General features: G+C 41.5%; 1 protein-coding gene across 2 annotated transcripts in view; it reads left to right on the top strand.

Annotated features, from left to right (window-relative positions):
- Positions 1 to 20,917, top strand: part of LOC143171995 (BDNF/NT-3 growth factors receptor-like) — a 214,913-nt gene that overhangs the window by 3,185 nt on the left and 190,811 nt on the right. For both annotated transcript variants that reach the window (XM_076361201.1, XM_076361203.1), the window contains exons 2-3: positions 19,913 to 19,987; positions 20,206 to 20,277. In XM_076361201.1, the coding sequence (XP_076217316.1) occupies positions 19,913 to 19,987; positions 20,206 to 20,277 (147 nt within the window). The remainder of the gene's footprint in view (positions 1 to 19,912; positions 19,988 to 20,205; positions 20,278 to 20,917) is intronic.

Here is a 20,917-nt window from a genome sequence, read left to right as displayed (position 1 = left end):
CGTCTTTTAAATACCTCCAGGGATGGTGACTCAACCACTTCCCTGGGCAGCCTGTTCCAGTGTTTGATAATCCTTTCAGTGAAGAAATTTTTCCTAATATCCAATCTAAGCCTCCCCTGGCGCAACTTGAGGCTGTTTCCTCTTGTCCTATCACTTGTTACTTGGGAGAAGAGACTGACACCCACCTCACTACAACCTCCTTTCAGATAGTTGTAGAGAGCGATGAGGTCTCCCCTCAGCCTCCTTTTCTCCAGGCTAAACAGTCCCAGTTCCCTCAGCCGCTCCTCATAAGACTTGTTCTCCAGACCCTTCACCAGCTTCGTTGCCCTTCTCTGGACACGCTCCAGCACCTCAACGTCCTTCTTGTAGTGAGGGGCCCAAAACTGAACACAGTATTCGAGGTGCGGCCTCACCAGTGCCAAGTACAGGGGGACAATCACTTCCCTGCTCCTGCTGGCCACACTGTTTCTGATACAGGCCAGGGTGCTATTGGCTGCCTTGGCCACCTGGGCACACTGCCGGCTCATATTCAGCCAGCTGTCGACCAATACCCCCAGGTCCTTTTCTGCCAGGCAGCTTTCCAGCCACTCTTCCCCAAGCCTGTAGCACTGCATGAGGTTGTTGTGACCCACGTGCAGGACCCGGCACTTGGCCTTGTTGAATCTCATACAATTGGCCTCGGCCCATCGATCCAGCCTGTCCAGGTCCCTCTGCAGAGCCTTCCTACCCTCAAGCAGATCAACACTCCCGCCCAACTTGGTGTCGTCCGCACACTTACTGAGGGTGCACTCGATCCCCTCATCCAGATCATTGATAAAGATATTGAACAGAACTGGCTCCAATACTGGGCCCAGGGATCACCACTTGTGACTGGCCGACAACTGGATGTAACTCCATTCACCACCACTCTCTGGGCCCGACCGTCCAGCCATTTTTTTACCCAGCAAACAGTATACCTGTCCTGATAAAATTGTTTATCATAACACAGCTTAATCATAATAACTGTTTTGTAGTATTGATGTTATTAGAGATAAACTGAACTCCAAAATGAGGCCTGAATTAAAATAATGAAATCAGCCATTGAAGCTCAAACTAAGAGCTAAGGAGCAAGAATGGTGAGAGTAAAATTAATATATAAATATTGTTAAATCCATACGCTATAGGTACAATGGTATATGAGTAATTCTTAGCAAGCTCACTTGAGCAAAAATATTAATACGATAGTAAATGAGTCACTTTAAAAGTTTTCAGGATTTTTTGTAAAAAGCCTGATCTAATATTTTCTCTTTAAGTAAAATGTACTGTTAGTATATCTCAGTGCATATGATTCTTCATAGTCCTTGCTATCAAAGTATCTTCTTGCAGTGCAAGTATATTCCTGGCCTAGTTTAGCAGCTCTAGTATCAAGTCATTAATACATTGTCTTATGATTATTCAGGTGAATGAGGTTTGAAATTATTTGGTGTATTTCAGGAAGAACTGCTTCTCAACAAAATAGTAGGTGACTTTAGCTCTTCCCTTGTAAAAGAGAGAGGTGATTGTGTAGTGTATATATTTCAAAAGTAAATTTCTAATGCAGTTATATAAAGCACTCTGGAAATGTTAATAAATAAGACAAGATAAGTAATTTATAGAGTAAATTATTTAACAAGTCATGTGAGCCTGTGCTAAAAAAACCTAAAAAGCATGTTTAAATTCATATGAAGCTCAGTGCTGTTGGTATTTTGGGTCTTTTTCATTTTAGAGTTTTAGACTCTGTTGTAGATTACATATATTATAAAACTGTCAACAGGGCTTCTCAACCCCCATCCCCTTCCTCCTGAAAACACATTTGGCTGTGCAGGATGGCACGGCTTGGCTGGATTTAATGTTTATTTCTGGTGTTTTGGAATGTTACAGTAAAATACAAGGCATCGGGCTGCAAATTATTAAAGGGATTTGGGACAGTTGTGATACAATAGCTCCTTTTAGGAATCTGTCCATTTTTTTTCATCTTCCTTTAAAGATCTTAGTTGGTTATGGTGAGTTGAAAGTAAGCATTATGAAAATCAGTTTTGTAATTTCCAGGCTCTATAAATACCCCAAATATCACAAACCATAGGGTTTTATATATTCTGGTTTCTTTTTGCTCTCAGGTAACCTTTTGCATCCCTTGTTTTAATCCTTGTTCTTCTAGTCAGTGAGGACTCATGGAGCTCCTTGGGAACTTATCTGGGGTTGTCTCTGGCAGGCTGAGACAGTGCAAGCTGGCTCTTGCTGGAGGAGGGCAGCATCCTTCAGGAGGTGTTCAGAGTTGTGCAGGATTGGGCTGGCAAAACACTACCTGTAGTTCTATGTCTTTAGTCATTCAAGAGTTTTAAGAGAGGTTTGGGATTTATATACTAAAATGAAGGTAATTTGTATGAATTTGAGGCTTTGGTCTAGAATATGTTGTTTTCATGAAACTTCCACTTCTTTCCATACTAATGAGAAAACAGAAGGCCCAGGAGTCCAGCTTCCAATATCTTTAGAATGGCATTTACCAGATTTTTCAGATTCTATTTTTCCTTTATTATTTTTATGCTGAAAGTATAAGAGAGAAAGCAACCTATTGAGATTCTAGATCTTGAATCATTCTAAAACAAAAACTTTTACGTAACTAAATAAAGGTTTTATTTCTCATTTTGAATTAGTTTTAAAGTAAGAGGGGAAAAAAATAACGTACTTTTTGGATTGCAGTTCTCTTTCTCTACTTAAAGGGGGCTTATAAAAAAGATGGCGGCAAACTTTTTAGCAGGGCCTGTTGCAACAGGACAAGGGGGAATGGCTTTAAACTAAAGAGGGGGTAGATATAGACTAGATATAAGGAAGACATTTTTTATGCTGAGGGTGGTGAAACACTGGCACAGGTTGCCCAGAGAGGTGGTGGATGCCCCATCCCTGGAAACATTCAAGGTCAGGTTGGACGGGGCTCTGAGCAACCTGGTATAGTTGAAGATGTCCCTGCCCATGGCAGGGGGGTTGGACTAGATGACCTTTAGAGGTCCCTTCCAACCCAAACCATTCTATGATTCTATGATTCTCCAGTGTTTGTCACCTGTCACTGCAGCAATATCTAACAACATGTCAATAAAGGTGGCTAGTAGAATTTCTTTGCCCAAGCTGGATGAGTATAGTAGGTAATGAAGCATAAAAATGATGAAAAACAGAGCAGAGAACTTTAAAAACCCTCTCAATACTTTATTGATGTTAAATGTATCTTTAGCTTGTTATATTTGGAAAATCTCTCTTTGAAAACTGTCCTTTAAAAAGTGAAGCACTCTTTGTATTAACTTATCATTTATGTGTATTTCAAATGGAGAAATAAATTCATAGAGGTTTGAAAGCCATATGCCTATGCTGCATGGGATGTGAATACAATCTATTACTGGACACTGTTTGCGTTTACAAAGATCTACTTATACAAACGTATGTAGGCACATAGCTGCTATTGAAATCAAATATATTGGGGATGCGCCTTAATTCCTTTTTGACTGTGAGCCTAAGTTTTCAGAAAATGCATAAAGCAAAGCAAACCAAACTAACAACCCCTGAAATATGCATATGGAGATCTTGTTTCTTATATAGCTACTATTAACCATAACATTACAGAATCATAATGCACTTATGGGAAAGGAGCCATGCCATGAAAATTCTATTGTGAATATGTATATTTTTTAAAATTTTCCTGGAAGAAAATGACCTGTATTGACTGATGATTATCAACAGCAGTTATAGCTGAAATGATAAATATATTTAATACCAGGTCAGCTACTCTTGTTTCTGACATTCTTGAAGATCAGATTTCAGATCAATATTCCTTAGTTCTAAGCAGGGCCTGAAGAAACAAAATTTTTTTACAGAACTAAGAGAAAGTAGAACAAGGCAGACACAAGACCCAAGACATTTGTAAAAGCAGTTTAAAAGATCATAATCTCTAAACGGTGTGACTTGAACGAGCCTTTTGCTAAGCCTACTGGACCTGATCCAGCAAGATACTTAGACGCCTTTTATTTTAAGGGGAAGCCAAGACTCAGATTCTGGCCTTGTTAAAATTGGTGGCAAAATGTCAATGGAATTAGCATTTCCATTTTCCAAACTAGTAGAGTAGTTTAGAGGACATATGCTAAGGATGAAAAGAACTTTGATTCAAGCATTTTCTTGCCTTTTTTTTTAATAAATTTGGAAGAGAAGGGATATTCTTGAGGCCTATTAGTCCATCATGTGATTTATTTTTGGCTTGGGGCTTTTCTTGGATCCCAAGTGGTTTCCTACTGTGTGAAGACTAAATATGTTGAGGCAAGAGGAAGTTGAGATTGAGTATTTTAGAGGGGTGTTTTACAAAATTTCAAATAATTCCATATTTAAATGAACCTGCACAGTAGTTCTATGTGCAAAACAGTGGCAGTTGCAATCGCTACAGAAGCTTGTACTAGATTCACTAGTTCACTATATACATTTGTCCGATGTATAAAGAAAAGAAAGACAAGCAATTAATCAAAGTTAGTCCATTGCTGAAACAGAAACAGTGAAATGGTAACACTTCTAAGCTTCTTATGGGAGAATCTGTTGATAGAAATCTAATTGGGGCTGGGCAAGTTATTTATTTAATTTTCATCTTGGCTTGGCAGTTAAGACAACAAAAATCTTTTGGTTTTAGATTTAAACAAAATATTTTTTACCTTTTTCATTTCTGAACCATACATATAAAAATAATTAGGGCCATATGACGTAGATATCCTGTGTAACAGGGATATCCTATATTACTGTCCTGGTTTCGGCTGGGATAGAGTTAATTTCCTTCCTAGTAGCTGGTACAGTGCTGTGTTTTGGATTTAGGATGAGAATAATGTTGATAACACACTGATGTTTTAGTTGTTGCTGAGTAGTGCTTACACTAGTCAAGGACTTTTCAGCTTCCCATGCTCTACCGACTGAGAAGGCTGGAGGTGCACAAGAAGCTGGGAGGGGGCACAGCCAGGACAGCTGACCCAAACTGGCCAAAGGGATATTCCATACCATGTGACGTCATGCTCAGTACATAAACTGGGGGAAAGCTGGCCGGGGGGGCCGCTGCTCGGGGACTGGCTGGGCATCGGTCGGCGGGTGGTGAGCAATTGCATTGTGCATCACTTCCTTTGTATATTCTTATTATTACTACTATTAGTAGTAGTAGTAGTATTTTATTCTGTTTCAGTTATTAAACTGTTTTTATCTCAACCCACAAGTTTTCTCGCTTCTACTCTTCCGATTCTCTCTCCCATCCCACCGGGGGGGATGATGAGGACTAGAGGGGCCCTGCCTCCAGCCAGGGGGAGGAAAGGGACAACCAGGTTTACTGGACTGTGTGGATTCGGTGGCCTGGCACATCAGACCCACAGGAGTATAAGGCTCCAGTAGACACTGGTGCACAGTGTACCCTAATGCCATCAAGCTATAAAGGGGCAGAACCCATCTGTATTTCTGGGGTGATGGGGGGATCCCAACAGCTAACTGTACTGGAGGCTGAAGTAAGTCTAACTGGGAATGGGTGGCAGAAGCACCCCATTGTGACTGGCCCAGAGGCTCCGTGCATCCTTGGCATAGACTACCTCAGGAGAGGGTATTTCAAGGACCCAAAAGGGTACTGGTGGGCTTTTGGTATAGCTGCCTTGGAGACGGAGGAAATTAAACAGCTGTCCACCCTGCCTGGTCTCTCGGAGGACCCCTCTGTTGTGGGGTTGCTGAAGGTCAACAGGTGTTGGCGTCAACAGGTGTTGGCACCAACAGGTGCCAATCACTACCACAGTGGTGCACCAGCAGCAATATCGCACCAACCGAGACTCCCTGATTCCCATCCATAAGCTGATTCATCGACTGGAGAGCCAAGGAGTGATCAGCAAGACTCGCTCACACTTTAACAGTCCCATATGGCCAGTGCGAAAGTCACATGGAGAGTGGAGACTAACAGTAGACTATCGTGGCCTGAACGAAGTCACGCCGCTGCTGAGTGCTGCTGTGCCGGACATGCTAGAACTTCAATACGAACTGGAGTCAAAGGCAGCCAAGTGGTATGCCACAATTGATATTGCTAATGCGTTTTTCTCAATCCCTTTGGCAGCAGAGTGCAGGCCACAGTTTGCTTTCACTTGGAGGGGCATCCAGTACACCTGGAACCGACTGCCCCAGGGGTGGAAACACAGCCCCACCATTTGCCATGGACTAATCCAGACTGCACTGGAACAGGGTGAGGCTCCGGAACACCTGCAATACATTGATGACATCGTCGTGTGGGGCAACACAGCAGGAGAAGTTTTTGAGAAAGGGAAGGAAATAGTCCAAATCCTGCTGAAGGCCGGTTTTGCCATAAAACAAAGTAAGGTCAAGGGACCTGCACAGGAGATCCAATTTTTAGGAATAAAATGGCAAGATGGACGTCGTCAGATCCCAATGGATGTGATCAACAAAATAACAGCCATGTCTCCACCAACTAGCAAAAAGGAAACACAAGCTTTCTTAGGCGTTGTGGGTTTCTGGAGAATGCATGTTCCAAAGTACAGCCTGATCGTAAGCCCTCTCTACCAAGTGACCCGGAAGAAGAACGATTTCAAATGGGGCCCTGAGCAACGACAAGCTTTTGAACAAATTAAACGGGAGATAGTTCATGCAGTAGCCCTGGGGCCAGTCCGGGCAGGACAAGATGTAAAAAATGTGCTCTCCACCGCAGCCGGGGAGAATGGCCCTACCTGGAGCCTCTGGCAGAAAGCACCAGGGGAGACTCGAGGTCGACCCCTAGGGTTTTGGAGTCGGGGATACAGAGGATCCAAGGCCCGCTATACTCCAACTGAAAAAGAGATATTGGCAGCATATGAAGGGGTTCGAGCTGCTTCAGAAGTGATTGGCACTGAAGCACAGCTCCTCCTGGCACCCCGACTGCCGGTGCTGGGCTGGATGTTCAGAGGGAGGATCGCCTGTACACATGATGCAACTGATGCTACGTGGAGTAAGTAGGTCGCACTGATCACCCAACGGGCTCGAATAGGAAACCCCAGTCGCCCAGGAATCCTGGAAGTGATTATGGATTGGCCAGAGGGCAAAGATTTTGGAATATTGCCAGAGGAGGAGGTGTCGCGTGCTGAAGAGGCCCCAATGTATAATGAACTACCAGAAAATGAGAAGCAATATGCCCTGTTCACTGATGGGTCCTGTCATCTTGTGGGAAAGTATCGGAGGTGGAGGGCTGCTGTATGGAGTCCTATGCGACAAGTTGTAGGAGAAGTTGGATCGAAGGAGATCCAGGAGATCGAAGGAGTTGTAGGAGAAGGTGGATCGAGCCAATTTGCAGAAGTAAAGGCCATCCAGCTGGCTTTAGACATTGCTGACCGAGAAAAGTGGCCAGTGCTCTATCTCTGGACTGACTCATGGATGGTGGCAAATGCCCTGTGGGGGTGGCTACAGCAGTGGAAGCAGAGCAACTGGCAGCGCAGAGGCAAACCCATCTGGGCTGCCACATTGTGGCAAGATATTGCTGCCCGGGTGGAGAACCTGGTTGTAAAAGTCCTTCACGTAGATGCTCACGTACCCAAGAGTCGGGCCACTGAAGAACATCAAAACAACCAGCAGGTGGATCAGGCTGCTAAGGTTGAAGGGGCTCAGGTGGATCTGGACTGGCAAGAAAAGGGTGAATTATTTCTAGCTCGGTGGGCCCATGACACCTCAGGTCACCAAGGAAGAGATGCAACATAGAGATGGGCTCGTGATCGAGGGTTGGACTTGGCCATGGACCCTATTGCGCAGGTTATCCATGAATGTGAAACATGCGCTGCGATCAAGCAAGCCAAGCGGTTAAAGCCTCTTTGGTATGGAGGACGATGGCTGAAATACAAATATGGGGAGGCCTGGCAGACTGATTATATCACACTCCCACAAACCCGCCAAGGCAAGCGCCACGTGCTTACAATGGTGGAGGCAACCACCGGATGGCTGGAAACCTATCCCGTGCCCCATGCCACTGCCTGGAACACTATCCTGGGCCTTGAAAAGCAAGTCCTATGGCGACATGGCACCCCAGAAAGAACTGAGTCAGACAACGGGACTCATTTCCAAAACAACCTCATAGACACCTGGGCCAAAGAGCACGGCATTGAGTGGGTATATCACATCCCCTGTCATGCACCAGCCTCTGGGAAAATTGAACGATACAATGGGCTGTTAAAGACTACACTGAGAGCAATGGGTGGCGGGACGTTCAAACATTGGGATACCCATTTAGCAAAGGCCACCTGGTTAGTCAACACTAGGGGATCTGCCAATCGAGCTGGCCCTGCCCAGTCAAAACTTTTACGTACTGTAGATGGGAATAAAGTCCCTGTAGTGCACATAAAAATATGTTGGGGAAGACAGTCTGGGTTATTCCTGCCTCGGGCAAAGGCAAACCCATCCGTGGGATTGCTTTTGCTCAAGGACCTGGGTGCGCTTAGTGGGTGATGCGGAAGGATGGGGAAGTCCGATGTGTACCTCAAGGGGGTGTGATTTTGGGTGAGAATAGCCAATGATCTGAATTATATGATGTTAATTGCTACGTAATATTATATGCCATACTAATGATATTACAATAAGAATCACCCAGATTAATGGAGAATGAACTTTGATGAAACCAAGCAAAGCACAGTGATGATGGTACCAGAACTGACATGAAACAATCCAGCACCACATACCATCCCCATCTTTCCTGCCCTGGAAGATTATTACGACAGATGGAGCCCAAAGTCATGGACTAAATGAACTCACCGAACATTTTAGAGGGATGGCCCATAGACTAAGGGAATGATATCTGTGTGTATATATATAAAAAAAAAAACAGGAAAAGGGGTGGTGATTAATGGGAATGTATTGGAAAGTGGGGGACCTGGGCATGACGCAGATGGTATAGAATAAGGGGAGGATATTGTCCTGGTTTCGGCAGGGATAGGGTTAATTTTCTTCCTAGTAGCTGGTATAGTGCTGTGTTTTGGATTTAGGATGAGAATAATGTTGATAACACACTGATGTTTTAGTTGTTGCTGAGTAGTGCTTACACTAGCCAAGGACTTTTCAGCTTCCCATGCTCTACCGACTGAGAAGGCTGGAGGTGCTCAAGAAGCTGGGAGGGGGCACAGCCAGGACAGCTGACCCAAACTGGCCAAAGGGATATTCCATACCGTGTGACGTCATGCTCAGTACATAAACTGGGGGAAAGCTGGCCAGGGGGGCCGCTGCTCGGGGACTGGCTGGGCATCGGTCGGCGGGTGGTGAGCAATTGCATTCTGTATCACTTGCTTTGTATATTCTTCTTCTTCTTCTTCTTCATCTTCATCTTCGTCTTATTCTTCTTAGCATTTTATTTTATTTCAGTTATTAAACTGTTTTTATCTCAACCCATGAGTTTTCTCACTTTTACTCCTCTGATTCTCTCCCCCATCCCACCGGGGGTGGGAAGAGTGAGCGAGCGGCTGTGTGGTGCTCAGTTTCCGACTGAGTTTAAACCATGACAGAAGGGAAACCAATAGAGAAGATCGTCAAAGACTTAAAATGTTGTCAAAATGGAAAATGAACACTTACAAAAGAGTAAATTTTCATGAAGTATAACAACAAAGTCAATTTGATCCTGCTCTAGAAAAGGTAATATGTATATACCAAGCAGGAAAACAGAAATACAAATGAAACCTACATGAAAGACACACAACATTTTACTGTGTGTACCATTGCAAGGGAGAATTTCCCAGAAATTAAATTGACCCAGTAGAGGAATATGAAAAGCTATGGAAACAGTGGCAGCAATATGTCAGTCAGCATGAGTATTAGAAATGCTCTGGGTAGTGACAAATGTGCAGAAAGTGTAATAAACACATCATTATGCTAAAATATGCAATGCAAGCAAGAAACTGCTTGTATTAAGTGAAGAATGGGATTCCTGAAGTGAAGGTGAAGTGCTTTTTTTAGGAATACTAGTGGAAGAAGCTATAAATTAAAAAGATTAGCCAATTAAAATGAGCAGAAATGGACTATTCAGGACAGAGAATGGAATGGAAAGAAATGTGATAACAGAAAGTGAAATAGGGAACTGTAAAGAGCATATAAATGCGGAAGAATAAAGAGTGCCTCTGAAATGCTTTAACAGAGGAGCAATTTTAATTCTGTTGAAATGTTCTCCAATAATGTATCGGTTAAATATAAATGGTAAAAAAGGTGTTGATATGCAGAAGGTGGCAACCTGTTCTGGGCCTAGAAAGCTGAGGTAAACATCAAGAGAGTTAATATCATGGAAATTCAGAAAGACAACCTGTAGCCTGTTTTAGTAACATAATATGAAGATTAAATGTCTTCCATTAAGAGACAAGATATGGCTTGGAGATGACACAGATCTGTGGTCAGGGCTACACAGAATGTTTCACAAGTCTTGAGAAAGAGGCTAGGAAATGAGTTGTGAACTAAGGCAGCAGATGGTATCATTTGAAGAACAGAAAAATATCTACAAATTGACATCTCTATTGAATAATTGCAGAGGAAAAAAGAATGGAGACTATGACCATATGTAGACTCTTCAGACAAATAAAAGCAGAAGAAGGAACATTTTTGCTGGCTTATGGAAAGAGAATGTTGTTTGAGATGTCAGGAGTCAAATTATTCAGCAAATTTAATGCATTAACAGGATATAGATGGATTTCCTGGATAGATGGCTTTAAGCTTTGCAGTTTCATTCCATCATTTGGAAGTACTATCTTTTGATCTGTTTGGCTTGAGGTATATTGCATGCAATGAATGAGACAATGAAAAGTGTAGCAGGTATGGACATATGTCTTGATGATTCAGTGAATATCAGAAAAGACTGAACAGAGTATTTAACATTACAAGAGAGAGTAATTTTTAACTGAACAAAGCTACTTATTAATGTCAAACAGTGGAAATAATATACTTGGGAGGAAGACTGGCTTCAGAGGGAATTTCTGAGGGAATTTCTTCTGTTGAATCAGAGTCAGGGAATACTGAATGTATCAAAACTTGAAGTTAGGAAAAGGACTTAAATGTTGTAAAGCACACTGAATTATGTCAGCAAGTGCTTATCTAACTCTTAAGACATCCCTTCTACAAAGTCACTGCCTGAACATGAGTGCCTGGGAAAAGAATTCAAAGGTTTTGACATCAACCAAGATGCTTTAATGTTTTGATTCACTGAAAGACCTGAAAAGATGTGTCTAAAGGATAGTTAGGATCAATCTCATTTGCATCAAGGCCAGTGACAGCTACAGAGGTGGTATATGCAAGTGCTGAAAAAGAGAGATTGTGTTACTAGTCTCTGAAAAGTCATTGCACTAGGTGACTCTATAGGAGAAAGAATTGTCACATATATTTCTTTATATTTATTCATTCCTTGAAGATGTCCTTTCTTCCTAACAAGCCAAATTTAAAAGAAAAATTTTTAACTCTTATGTCTACTCTCTGTCAAGAACTAATAAACAGCCACATTCATTGCTCTCCTTTTGTATGTTTATTTAATGTGTGATTTTTTTTGTGTATATATTATAAAGGGTCCATACAGGAATTTAAGCCCCTTCCTGTCAGTCTGCAGAGATTATTTCATACACAGTGGGGGAAATGTGTTTTGTAGAAAAGTATAAGACCAGCATTTAAGATATGCCTTTATAAATAAATTATTTATCATCTGGACAGCTGATACTTCTTTCTGACTATATCAAGGGATATCAGCATTTCCCAAAAATCTTTGCTAAGGAAAAGCTAGACTATAGCTGTCACCTGTGCTCTGAAGAAATGTTAAAAATTGATGTCTTGGTGAAGTATCAAACGTATGAACTTCATGGAGCTCGGGGGGGTGACAAGAATGGAGATCCTAATGGAGAAAATTGGCAAATAAGCTTTGCATTCATTCTGGGGAAAGTAATTCTGAAGGTGTTGATTAAGGACATGAATCCCAAATCTGGAGGGCTGCATGAAATGTCTTGAGAGTTAGCTTGATTTGGTATGCTGCTACTTGAAAAGAACAGAACACCTTCAAGCCAAACCAGAGACATAAGTAAGCCCAAGGGTGCATTACATTTCATATTCCCATTTTCTAAATATAGTAACTGTTTTCTTAAATTCTGCATTGTGGTCATATTAATTTATTTTTACTTTTGCCTTAATGTTTGCATACTGTAAGGAGTGAACTAAGGTTAGCTGGCAAACCATGGGCTTTCCATTTCCCAGGGAATTGCAGTCTTAAGCAAGAGTATGGATCCGCTCCTGCAGTGTCAAAACAAGACTGGGATCTCCACTTAATTCCATCTTTCTCCTACTTTAAGCTGGTGGATTGGTGCTAATTGTTCAGAATGTCAGTTTTGGAGAAGCAATTCCCAATGGCATCTGCATGCTACTAATTGGATACTACTAATTGGACAATCATAGCATCTTGGCACGGAGCAGAATGACTCCTGGTATCTCCTTGCAGTTGAAACAGCCACAGATCAAGAATAGGGAGTTCTTGAAGCTAACTATAATCTGTGACCTTGGCCTTTGTTCCAGATAGCCCTCAACAGTACCTTATCTGAATGTAGGATATACATAGTGAAGAACTTGCTCAAAAAAAGTGTCAGTGGTTGCAAAGAAAGGTTCAAGAGTTAATTCTGTCAGCTCTAGAACTGATATACTGGCACATGGAAAGCTACCTCCCATTGTCTTCTGTGACTAATGGTTAAATACTCTAAATGGGAGTATGACTTAAGGAGCCTGTGATAGTGGCAATCGGTTTTCTACTCTTTGTGAAATACAAAATGATTCACAGTTTAAAAAAAGCAAAAACAAAACCAAAAAAACCTACAGGACTTGCTGAGAATTTGTCAGGAGACACTGCATAGCCAAAGAGTCAAGCACCTGTTTGTAAAATTGCTTAATTCTAGGCAAGTCCACAGTAGCCTAACTGGAGACTCTGCCTCTTTTCTGAGTTATGGAATATTTTGTTTCTTGATGTTGGCCTTCTGAAATCTGGGACTGATGATACCAGATGAAGACAGCAAAATAAAATGAAATAAATTGGAATAGGACTGAGCCTGTATATCTGTAAAGAACTTGCTGCTAGCATAGTGTGCTGGTTTTGGCTAGGGTAGAGTTAATTTTCTTCATAGTAGCTAGTATGGGGCTATGTTTTGGATTTGTGCTGGAAACAGTGTTGATAATACAGGGATGTTTTCGTTATTGCTGAGCAGTGCTTACACAGAGTCAAGGCCTTTTCTGCTTCTCACACTGCCCCACCAGCGAGTAGGCTGGGGAGGCACAAGAAGTTGGGAGGGGACACAGCCGGGACAGCTGACCCCAACTGACCAAAAGGATATTCCATACCATATGACATCAGGCTCAGCATTTAAAGCTGGGGGAAGAAGAAGGAAGAGGGGCATGTTTGGAGTTATGGCATTTGTCTTCCCAAGTAACCATTATGCATGATGGAGCCCTGCTTTCCTGGAGATGGCTGAATACCTGTCTGCCGATGGGAAGTAGTGAATGAATTCCTTGTTTTGCTTTGCTTGCATGCGCGGCTTTTGCTTTACCTATTAAACTGTCTTTATCTGAACCCACGAGTTTTCTCACTTTTACCCTTCCGATTCTCTCCCCCATCCCACCAGGGGGGAGTGAGCAAGTGGCTGTGTGGTGCTTAATTGCCAGCTGGGGTTAAACCATGACACATAGGTGTCTACATTATGCTCATTAGCCTGCTGTTAGAGAGTCTGTCCTGGGGGAGCTTAGTCCTACATATAAAAATTACTTTCTTGAGTGGAGATTATATCATTGGTCCCTACATCTGTCTGAAACCAGAATTCCTAATATGCAAAGTTATATAGTTCTATGCTTTATTTTCAAACTATGTGAGTTCACACCCCTTGAGCTTTATTTTATGTTTGGTTTTGTCACGAAAGTTTTGCAACTGGCCCCTGCCGAGAGGAGAGAGGCTAGGACACAAAGTATAGAGTTACAAGAGTAATTCTTTATTCATGCGCATGAAGTGTCCCATTCAAATTGGGGCACCCCGAATGTGGTTTTACACAGGGTTCTTATACCTTTCAAGCATTCAGGTACAACATGATTTGACCAATCACTACTTAACACACACATACTACTGTTTTGCAAAGCAACTGTAATTCTATGGCGTCATCATCCACCTGCTTCTTTCTTGATCTAGGCATCCCTGGAGTCGGTCTTGCTGCAGTTCCTTATCTATGATGCCAGATAATGGGAGGGTTTCACAGAGGTGTTAGAGGGGCTAGGATGCTGGTGTGATCTCGGTAGTCCAGGGGTATCTTTTCCTCTTTGTGGATGGCTTTAAGATTCCGAGAAACAAAGGTCCTTATTTTCAAGGTGGGGGCTGTCCTTCTTGTTGCAGTGAGCTGGGGCTGAATTAATCATGGTTATGCACTATACAATGTAAAATATATCTCTTAAAAAGCTAATACAATTTCATACTATTAAGACTAATTGGTACAATATTTAGGGAATGAGAATTTCCTAACAGTTTCAATGGGACTGCAAATGAAACCCATTTGAATCTGCTAAGTTCAAATATTTTGTCCAGCCTACAATTTTTTCATGATTTTGATGCATAACCATAAATCAGCCCAGGTGTGCTGAAAATGTCCGTAAGCTTTAGCATATGTTTTTATGAACTTCGTTTGATATTTGAGTTTGTAAGAAAATACAGCACTAGGGAATTTTGCAGTGTTTAATTGTGGATGTTACATAAAGCTCTCACAGTAGTGTAGACTAGGGACATATGTGACTTGTCATTAAATAGTAATTCATCTACTGACAGTTCAATGTCTGGAGTGTGCTCTTTTTCCCTAAATATTTGGTGAAAAAATAACTCAATAAAAAGTTTTCCTAAAGTTCAGAAACATTTCACCAGGGAATGTTTATTAATTTTCAGAACTTTTTTTTTCTAGCTTTATGAATCAGGGCTAAACATATAATTGATTTTTTTTTTTGAGTGTTAAGAAAATATTTTTCACATAAAGGGAGTTTTCTGGCAACATAAATATTTCTGGAGCTGAATTACAGTGTTATTTGCTTACATCTATGTCACTGATACTAGCATGTGGCTGGTTTTCCAGTATAGCTCCAAATGGAGTAGTATACCTTAATGTACATAAATCCAGAGAAAATAGAGTAAATCAAATATGTTAGGGAGACATAGGTCTGCTGACCAAATGTTTTCAGTTTAAGAAAATGGACATGTCAGATTTGAAAGTTGAGTGAAATCTTCTTTTGAGCTGTTGAAGCACAAAAGAATCTAAACTGTTTTAAAGTACAGAAATGGCTTTCATTTCTTTTCATGCTTTCATAATTCAAAAGTTGCTTCACTGACTTTGTACAGACAGTTTTTTACATGTGTAATGCATGAAAATGAAGACCACTCTCTTAAAAAAAGTTATTTGAAAGAGTTAAATCTTTTACCATAGGATTTTAAAATATCCTTTCCAGAATGTTGTGGAAGTGGTGAAATATGAATATGTGATATTATTCAATAGTTAAGTTGTTGAAGTGTGCTGAGATTAGCATGTTATTGTAGGTTGCTGTCCTGGTTTCGGCAGGGATAGAGTTAATTTCCTTTCGTGCAGTCAGTAGGTGTATGATTCTGAATGCCTTTATGAGAATGAATCAGTAGTTTCCGAAGGGGACATTAAATTAAAGGTATAAAAAATAGTTTACTGATGACTCATTGAAGGAGAGACAAAATGCTATAGTATAATCAAGTGAATAGTATTGTAGACAGCTGAGGGTTTGGTTTAGAGGCAATAATTGGTATTTGTGAGCTGATAAGTGTGATCCAATTGGGTAATATCCTGACAGATTTCAGTGGTGCTACACTTTGTGGCGTGTAGTGGGAGCTTCCAAGCTCCTCATGTGACTTCAGCCAGCCATGAGTCAGGATGTTTTTCTTCTGTGCTACAATAAAAAATGTTCAATTAAAGAACAGGATGGATATTCTTAAGGACAGGCAGGCAAATTGCATTTCTCAGCATCACCCACTGCAAGTTGGAGCTTTTAGAGTATTAATGTTTGATGATAAATAACATCAAGATAGAATAGTTGTGAAGAAGGTAAAAATAGACTTCACTTAGAGCAGAGTTTTTATTTCAAACCTCTCTCTAAATTAAACAAAAGAACAGCTTGCCTTTGAAGTGTACAGCCACAGTCATTGCACTTCTTTCTTTCTCATCGATGTGAAATAGCTGCAAAGATCTTTAAAAAAGATTTGTTAAGCAAGTAAGGAAGCATAGGAGAACCTGACCTGCTTGTGGTAATTTACATCTGTCTACTCTTCAGGGATTTCCAACTGTGTAAAATTTGCTTTACTGTCATGTTCTGTACTAAGTGGGTGGTATACAAATGTATTGAATAACAGTTATTATTTTGAGTAATTTGTAGTTGCACTTAGCCAAAATTTCTTCTGAGTCCCTACTTGAAGTACAATTATGGAAAGTCAGAAATCATTCACCATAAGCAGCCTAGTACCAGCTCAGAGTAAAGTGCGGAACTTTCTTTTTGTTATCATTTTTTTTAAGGGATGCAATAAGAGAAAGATAGGGGAGGAAAGATTATGAATTTATGTTGCTTCATCATTCCAGATGTTGTCCATTTGGTTTGTTCCCTAATGGACCAATACTGATTTTTTTATTATTTTTATTTTTATAGATGGTCTGCTCATGCTCAGATCTTAATCTGGTGTAAATTGTGGTTGCTTCATTAACTTCAGTAGAGCTGAGCTCTTTTACACTGGTTGAGGTTTACCACAGAATGTAATACACTAATATATTTCTATGCGATGCTGTAAGTTATGTCAGTTTTGTAGCTTCTCATGGTGGGAGGTTCTGGTTAAATGTTTTTATGATTAAAATTGTCAGATCTGGATTTGTGATAAATGTGTTTAAGTGATGGAGCTGGGTTATGGTAGTGCTTGTCAGAGAATTGTTGATGGTTACTGTAAACTGGTTGCTCAGTTTCTTCTCTTTTACTCTTCTGAGTCCCTTCTCCCTCTGTGTTTCTCTGTCCGTTTTCCTTCATTCCTGCTCTTCTGCATTTGCCCTGTCTCCTTCTGGTCTTGCAGGGTGCTCATTGGTTGAATGTTGAGAACAGAGTGAGGAAGATACCTTTGATATTTCTTGCATAACTTTATTTTAGCATGATGAGGTCTAAGTGACAGATGAGAATTAAATCCCCTGTTCTTCTTCAGGGCAAATTCAGAGGTAGTAAGATCATCCACTTACAGGACTCTCAAATGGAAGGATTGATAGCCTTTACTAGACTTCTTCATTGTTTTTACTTGGCAAAATACATAAATCAACCAACAAATGAAAAATAGATTAATAAACCCCAAGAGATCAAATCAAATTCATTTAAAAATCCAACAAAGGGCACAAAATATATAGGAAACTTACCTTACAATGTGTGCACCATGTTAATCTTATCCTAAGAAGCCCTGCAGAGCAGTCATTGATATCATATGATGCTGTGGTAACGTGCTTTGTCCAGTATCACGTGTTGTCTTTTGTCTGCCTTTATTTTTCCCAAGAGACAATGAATCCCATTAGGGGAATTTTTTGCTTTTCCTGGTGCTCGGCAAGACCGTAGCCTAAGTCAGCTTTGCAGCTTGGAGGGAAGCCCAGCCCACCTCTTGGGATTCTCAAGCTTCTGTTGGGATGTGGGCACACAAAAGATTTCTCTAAAACACCAACTACGGTAGATTTTATTGTCTTTGGGAAAGCAATACACTTTCTTCTCCAATTTATCAGAGTTCCTTTAAATACAAGAAACACTTAAAGTGAAAATAAGTTTTATTCTAGCAAAATAAATACTTCTGTTTATGAAAACGTACTGTATTGTGGCTTTGCTTAATTCTGGATGCTTATGAAAATACAAGTGAATCTCAGTTTCAGTTTGTCTGTGACTGGGGTTATCTTTTGAAATGCATGGACTCTTTGACAAGGTGATTTCCCACAGCAGACTTATGTTTCTGCTCATAAGGTCAGTTGAATTGCACTTTCCTCTGATTCCTCCTTCCTGGACAGCATGATTTGCACTGTGAAACTTTTCTGTCTGCAGAAGATATAAGCTATGTATCATCCCATGTATTATCTGTACAACATTTTCATTGTCATCTGTGGGATGTCACTGGTCATTCATAGATCTCACATGGTGATAATACAAAAGACCAGCTTGCATGCCCACATCTTTTTGGGGTTCAAGCAGAAATTCACGGCATGTGAGAGGACTGACAGTACTTTGGTCTATTATGACAGTTTCTCTTCTCTTAATTTCCACTTGGGTATGTAATATAATGAAGTGTAGCCTCCCTTTCTTCTGTTTTCCTATTGCCACACCTTATAAAATAAAACTCCAACTACTTTGGGACAGGGAGAAAATTAATTTAATGAGTGATTAAGTTAAGAACGAAATGAGGGAAATAAGACTAGGGCAGCCCCCCCAAGTGTAAATGGGAGCAGCTCTGCTACTACCATGAAAGTTGGCCCTTTTCCTGTTGTAAAACCCATGAAGCAATGTCCTGGAAAACAGTGACACTGTAATGCAGCTTTATTTATTGTGTCTTCAGGGTGACTTCTTTCCTTGATGAACTTATTTCCCCTGTGCAAAACTCAATTGCTCTTCCTCCAGCCCCATACCACAATAATAAATGATGAGGAAGATTTTAATGAGCACTTTTGCTCTGCAGGTGCTCAGTGTTAATTGCATGTGGTGGGTTGACCTTGGCTGGCCGCCAGGTGCCCACCAAGCTGCTCTATCACTCTCCCTCCTCAATAGGACAAGGGAAAAAAATACGACGAAAAGTTCGTGGGCCGAGATAAGGAGAGGGAGATCACTCAGCAATTACCGTCACGGGCAAAACAGGCTCAACTTGGGGAAATTAATTTAAATTATTGCCAATCATATCAGAGTAGGATAATGAGAAATAAGAACAAATCTAAAAAACACCTTCCCCCCTTCCCTCCCTTCTTCCCAGGCTCAACTTCACTCCCCACTTCTCTACCTCCTCCCCCTGAGTGGTGCACAGGGATGGGGAATGGGGGTTACAGTCAGTTCATAACGCTTCGTCTCTGCCACTCCTTCCTCCTCATGCTCTTCCCTTGCTCCAGCATGGGGTCCCTCCCATGGGATACAGTCCTTCACAAACTGCTCCAATGTGGGTCCTTCCCACGGGCTGCAGTCCTTCAGGAATGGACTGCTCCAGCGTGGGTGCCCTGTGGGGCCACAGGTCCTGCCAGAAGACCTGCTCCTGCATGGTCTCTCCATGGGGTCACAGCTTCCTTCAGGGCGCATGCACCTGCTCTGGTGTGGGGTCCTCCGCAGGCTGCAGGTGGATATCTGCTCCACCGTGGACCTCTATGGGCTGCAGGGGGAACAACCTGCTTCACTATGGTCTTCACCACGGGCTGCAGGGGAATCTCTGCTCTGGTGCCTGGAGCACTTCCTCCCCCTCCTTCTTCACTGACCTTGGTGTCTGCAGAGTTGTTTCCCTCACACTTTTCTTGCTCTTCTCTCCCAGCTGCTGTTGTACAGCATTTTTTACCCTTTCTTGAATATGTTCACAGAGGCATTACCAGTGTCACTGATTGGCTCAGCTTTGGCCAGCGGCGGGTCTGTCTTGGAGCCGGCTGCAACTGGCTCTGTCCGACATGGGGTCAGCTTCTGGCATCTTTTCACAGAAGCCACCCCTGCAGCCCCCCCGCCCCGCTACCAAAAACCTTGCCACGTAAACCAAATACAGTGCAATAGGTCAGCAACCACTGCCGGCTTTCAGACTTCACTGCTGACTTCTGATCAATCAAAGCCATGGAAGGAGCCACTTTCTTACTTTGTTTTTTGTCTTTTTCAACAGTTACATTGCAAACCAGCAGAAATTAGAAAGTATCAATGACAATGAAGTTGGATTTTATGTTGGACTTAAAAATCTGTGAGTATACGGGATAATTATATTTCTTTATTTCTCTTGCCGAAGCATTTACAGACCTCAGGAGAGAGTAGGGCTAACTTTTTGCATTATAAAAGACAGCTGTAGAGTTTGCATTTTAGCCTAGTTGATATTTCATCCACATTCTTATTTTAAACATTATCCTTATTCTTTCCATTGTATTTTAAATGAACTATTCTATGTTTTATATACTTTCACAGGACTGTGGTGGATTCAGGCTTAAGGTTTGTGTCCCATCAGGCATTTGTGAAAAACATCAACCTACAATACATGTGAGTAAGGATAGCTTCTGTCTTCTGAGTTAAAACTGTCCAAACCTTGTTAACTGCCTTCTCTCTCTTCCTGTTTCCTTAACATAAAATGTTTTAACTTCTAATGGCCTCCTGTCATTAATGGGCATGAAATGGGACATGTATGATAAGGAATTGGTAGATCATAAGAACATAATGTAGAATGGCAAAAAGATCCATCCAGCTCATTATCCTGTCTCTAACAGTGGTCGCTGGCTGTGTCTCTTTTAGTAAGCAGTGGAGCACAAAGGAGTGCATCTCTCATTTGGTGGTGAGAGTATGATGTCCACACTATATGCATCACACTCAGTGACATGGGTTTGACTTTGGACTAGCTCTAGTCTGATTCAGTGGGCTGAACATGTTTTAGCAGCTAGAAGGGCATTTGGTCCATGCATTGAGCACATCTTCTAATGTAGTTTGACTAGTTTACATGCCCCGAGACTCTACCATGCCTGTGAACTTAAGTCTTGTAAGTGAGGATGATCAGAAGATTCACTTCAGCTCAGTTCTGAGCTGAACTGATGCACCCAAAGTAGAATATAAGAATGCAGTTATTTTCCCACCCAATTGCACTTTGCAGTTCATGAACTTCAGGAAACAGAGTTGGTGCCTGTGCAGC

The sequence above is a fragment of the Aptenodytes patagonicus genome, chromosome W, assembly GCF_965638725.1.
Source record: "Aptenodytes patagonicus chromosome W, bAptPat1.pri.cur, whole genome shotgun sequence".
Taxonomy (NCBI): Eukaryota; Metazoa; Chordata; class Aves; order Sphenisciformes; family Spheniscidae; genus Aptenodytes; species Aptenodytes patagonicus.
Note: the sequence above shows the minus strand (reverse complement) of the source record. Positions and strands in the feature narration are given on the sequence as shown.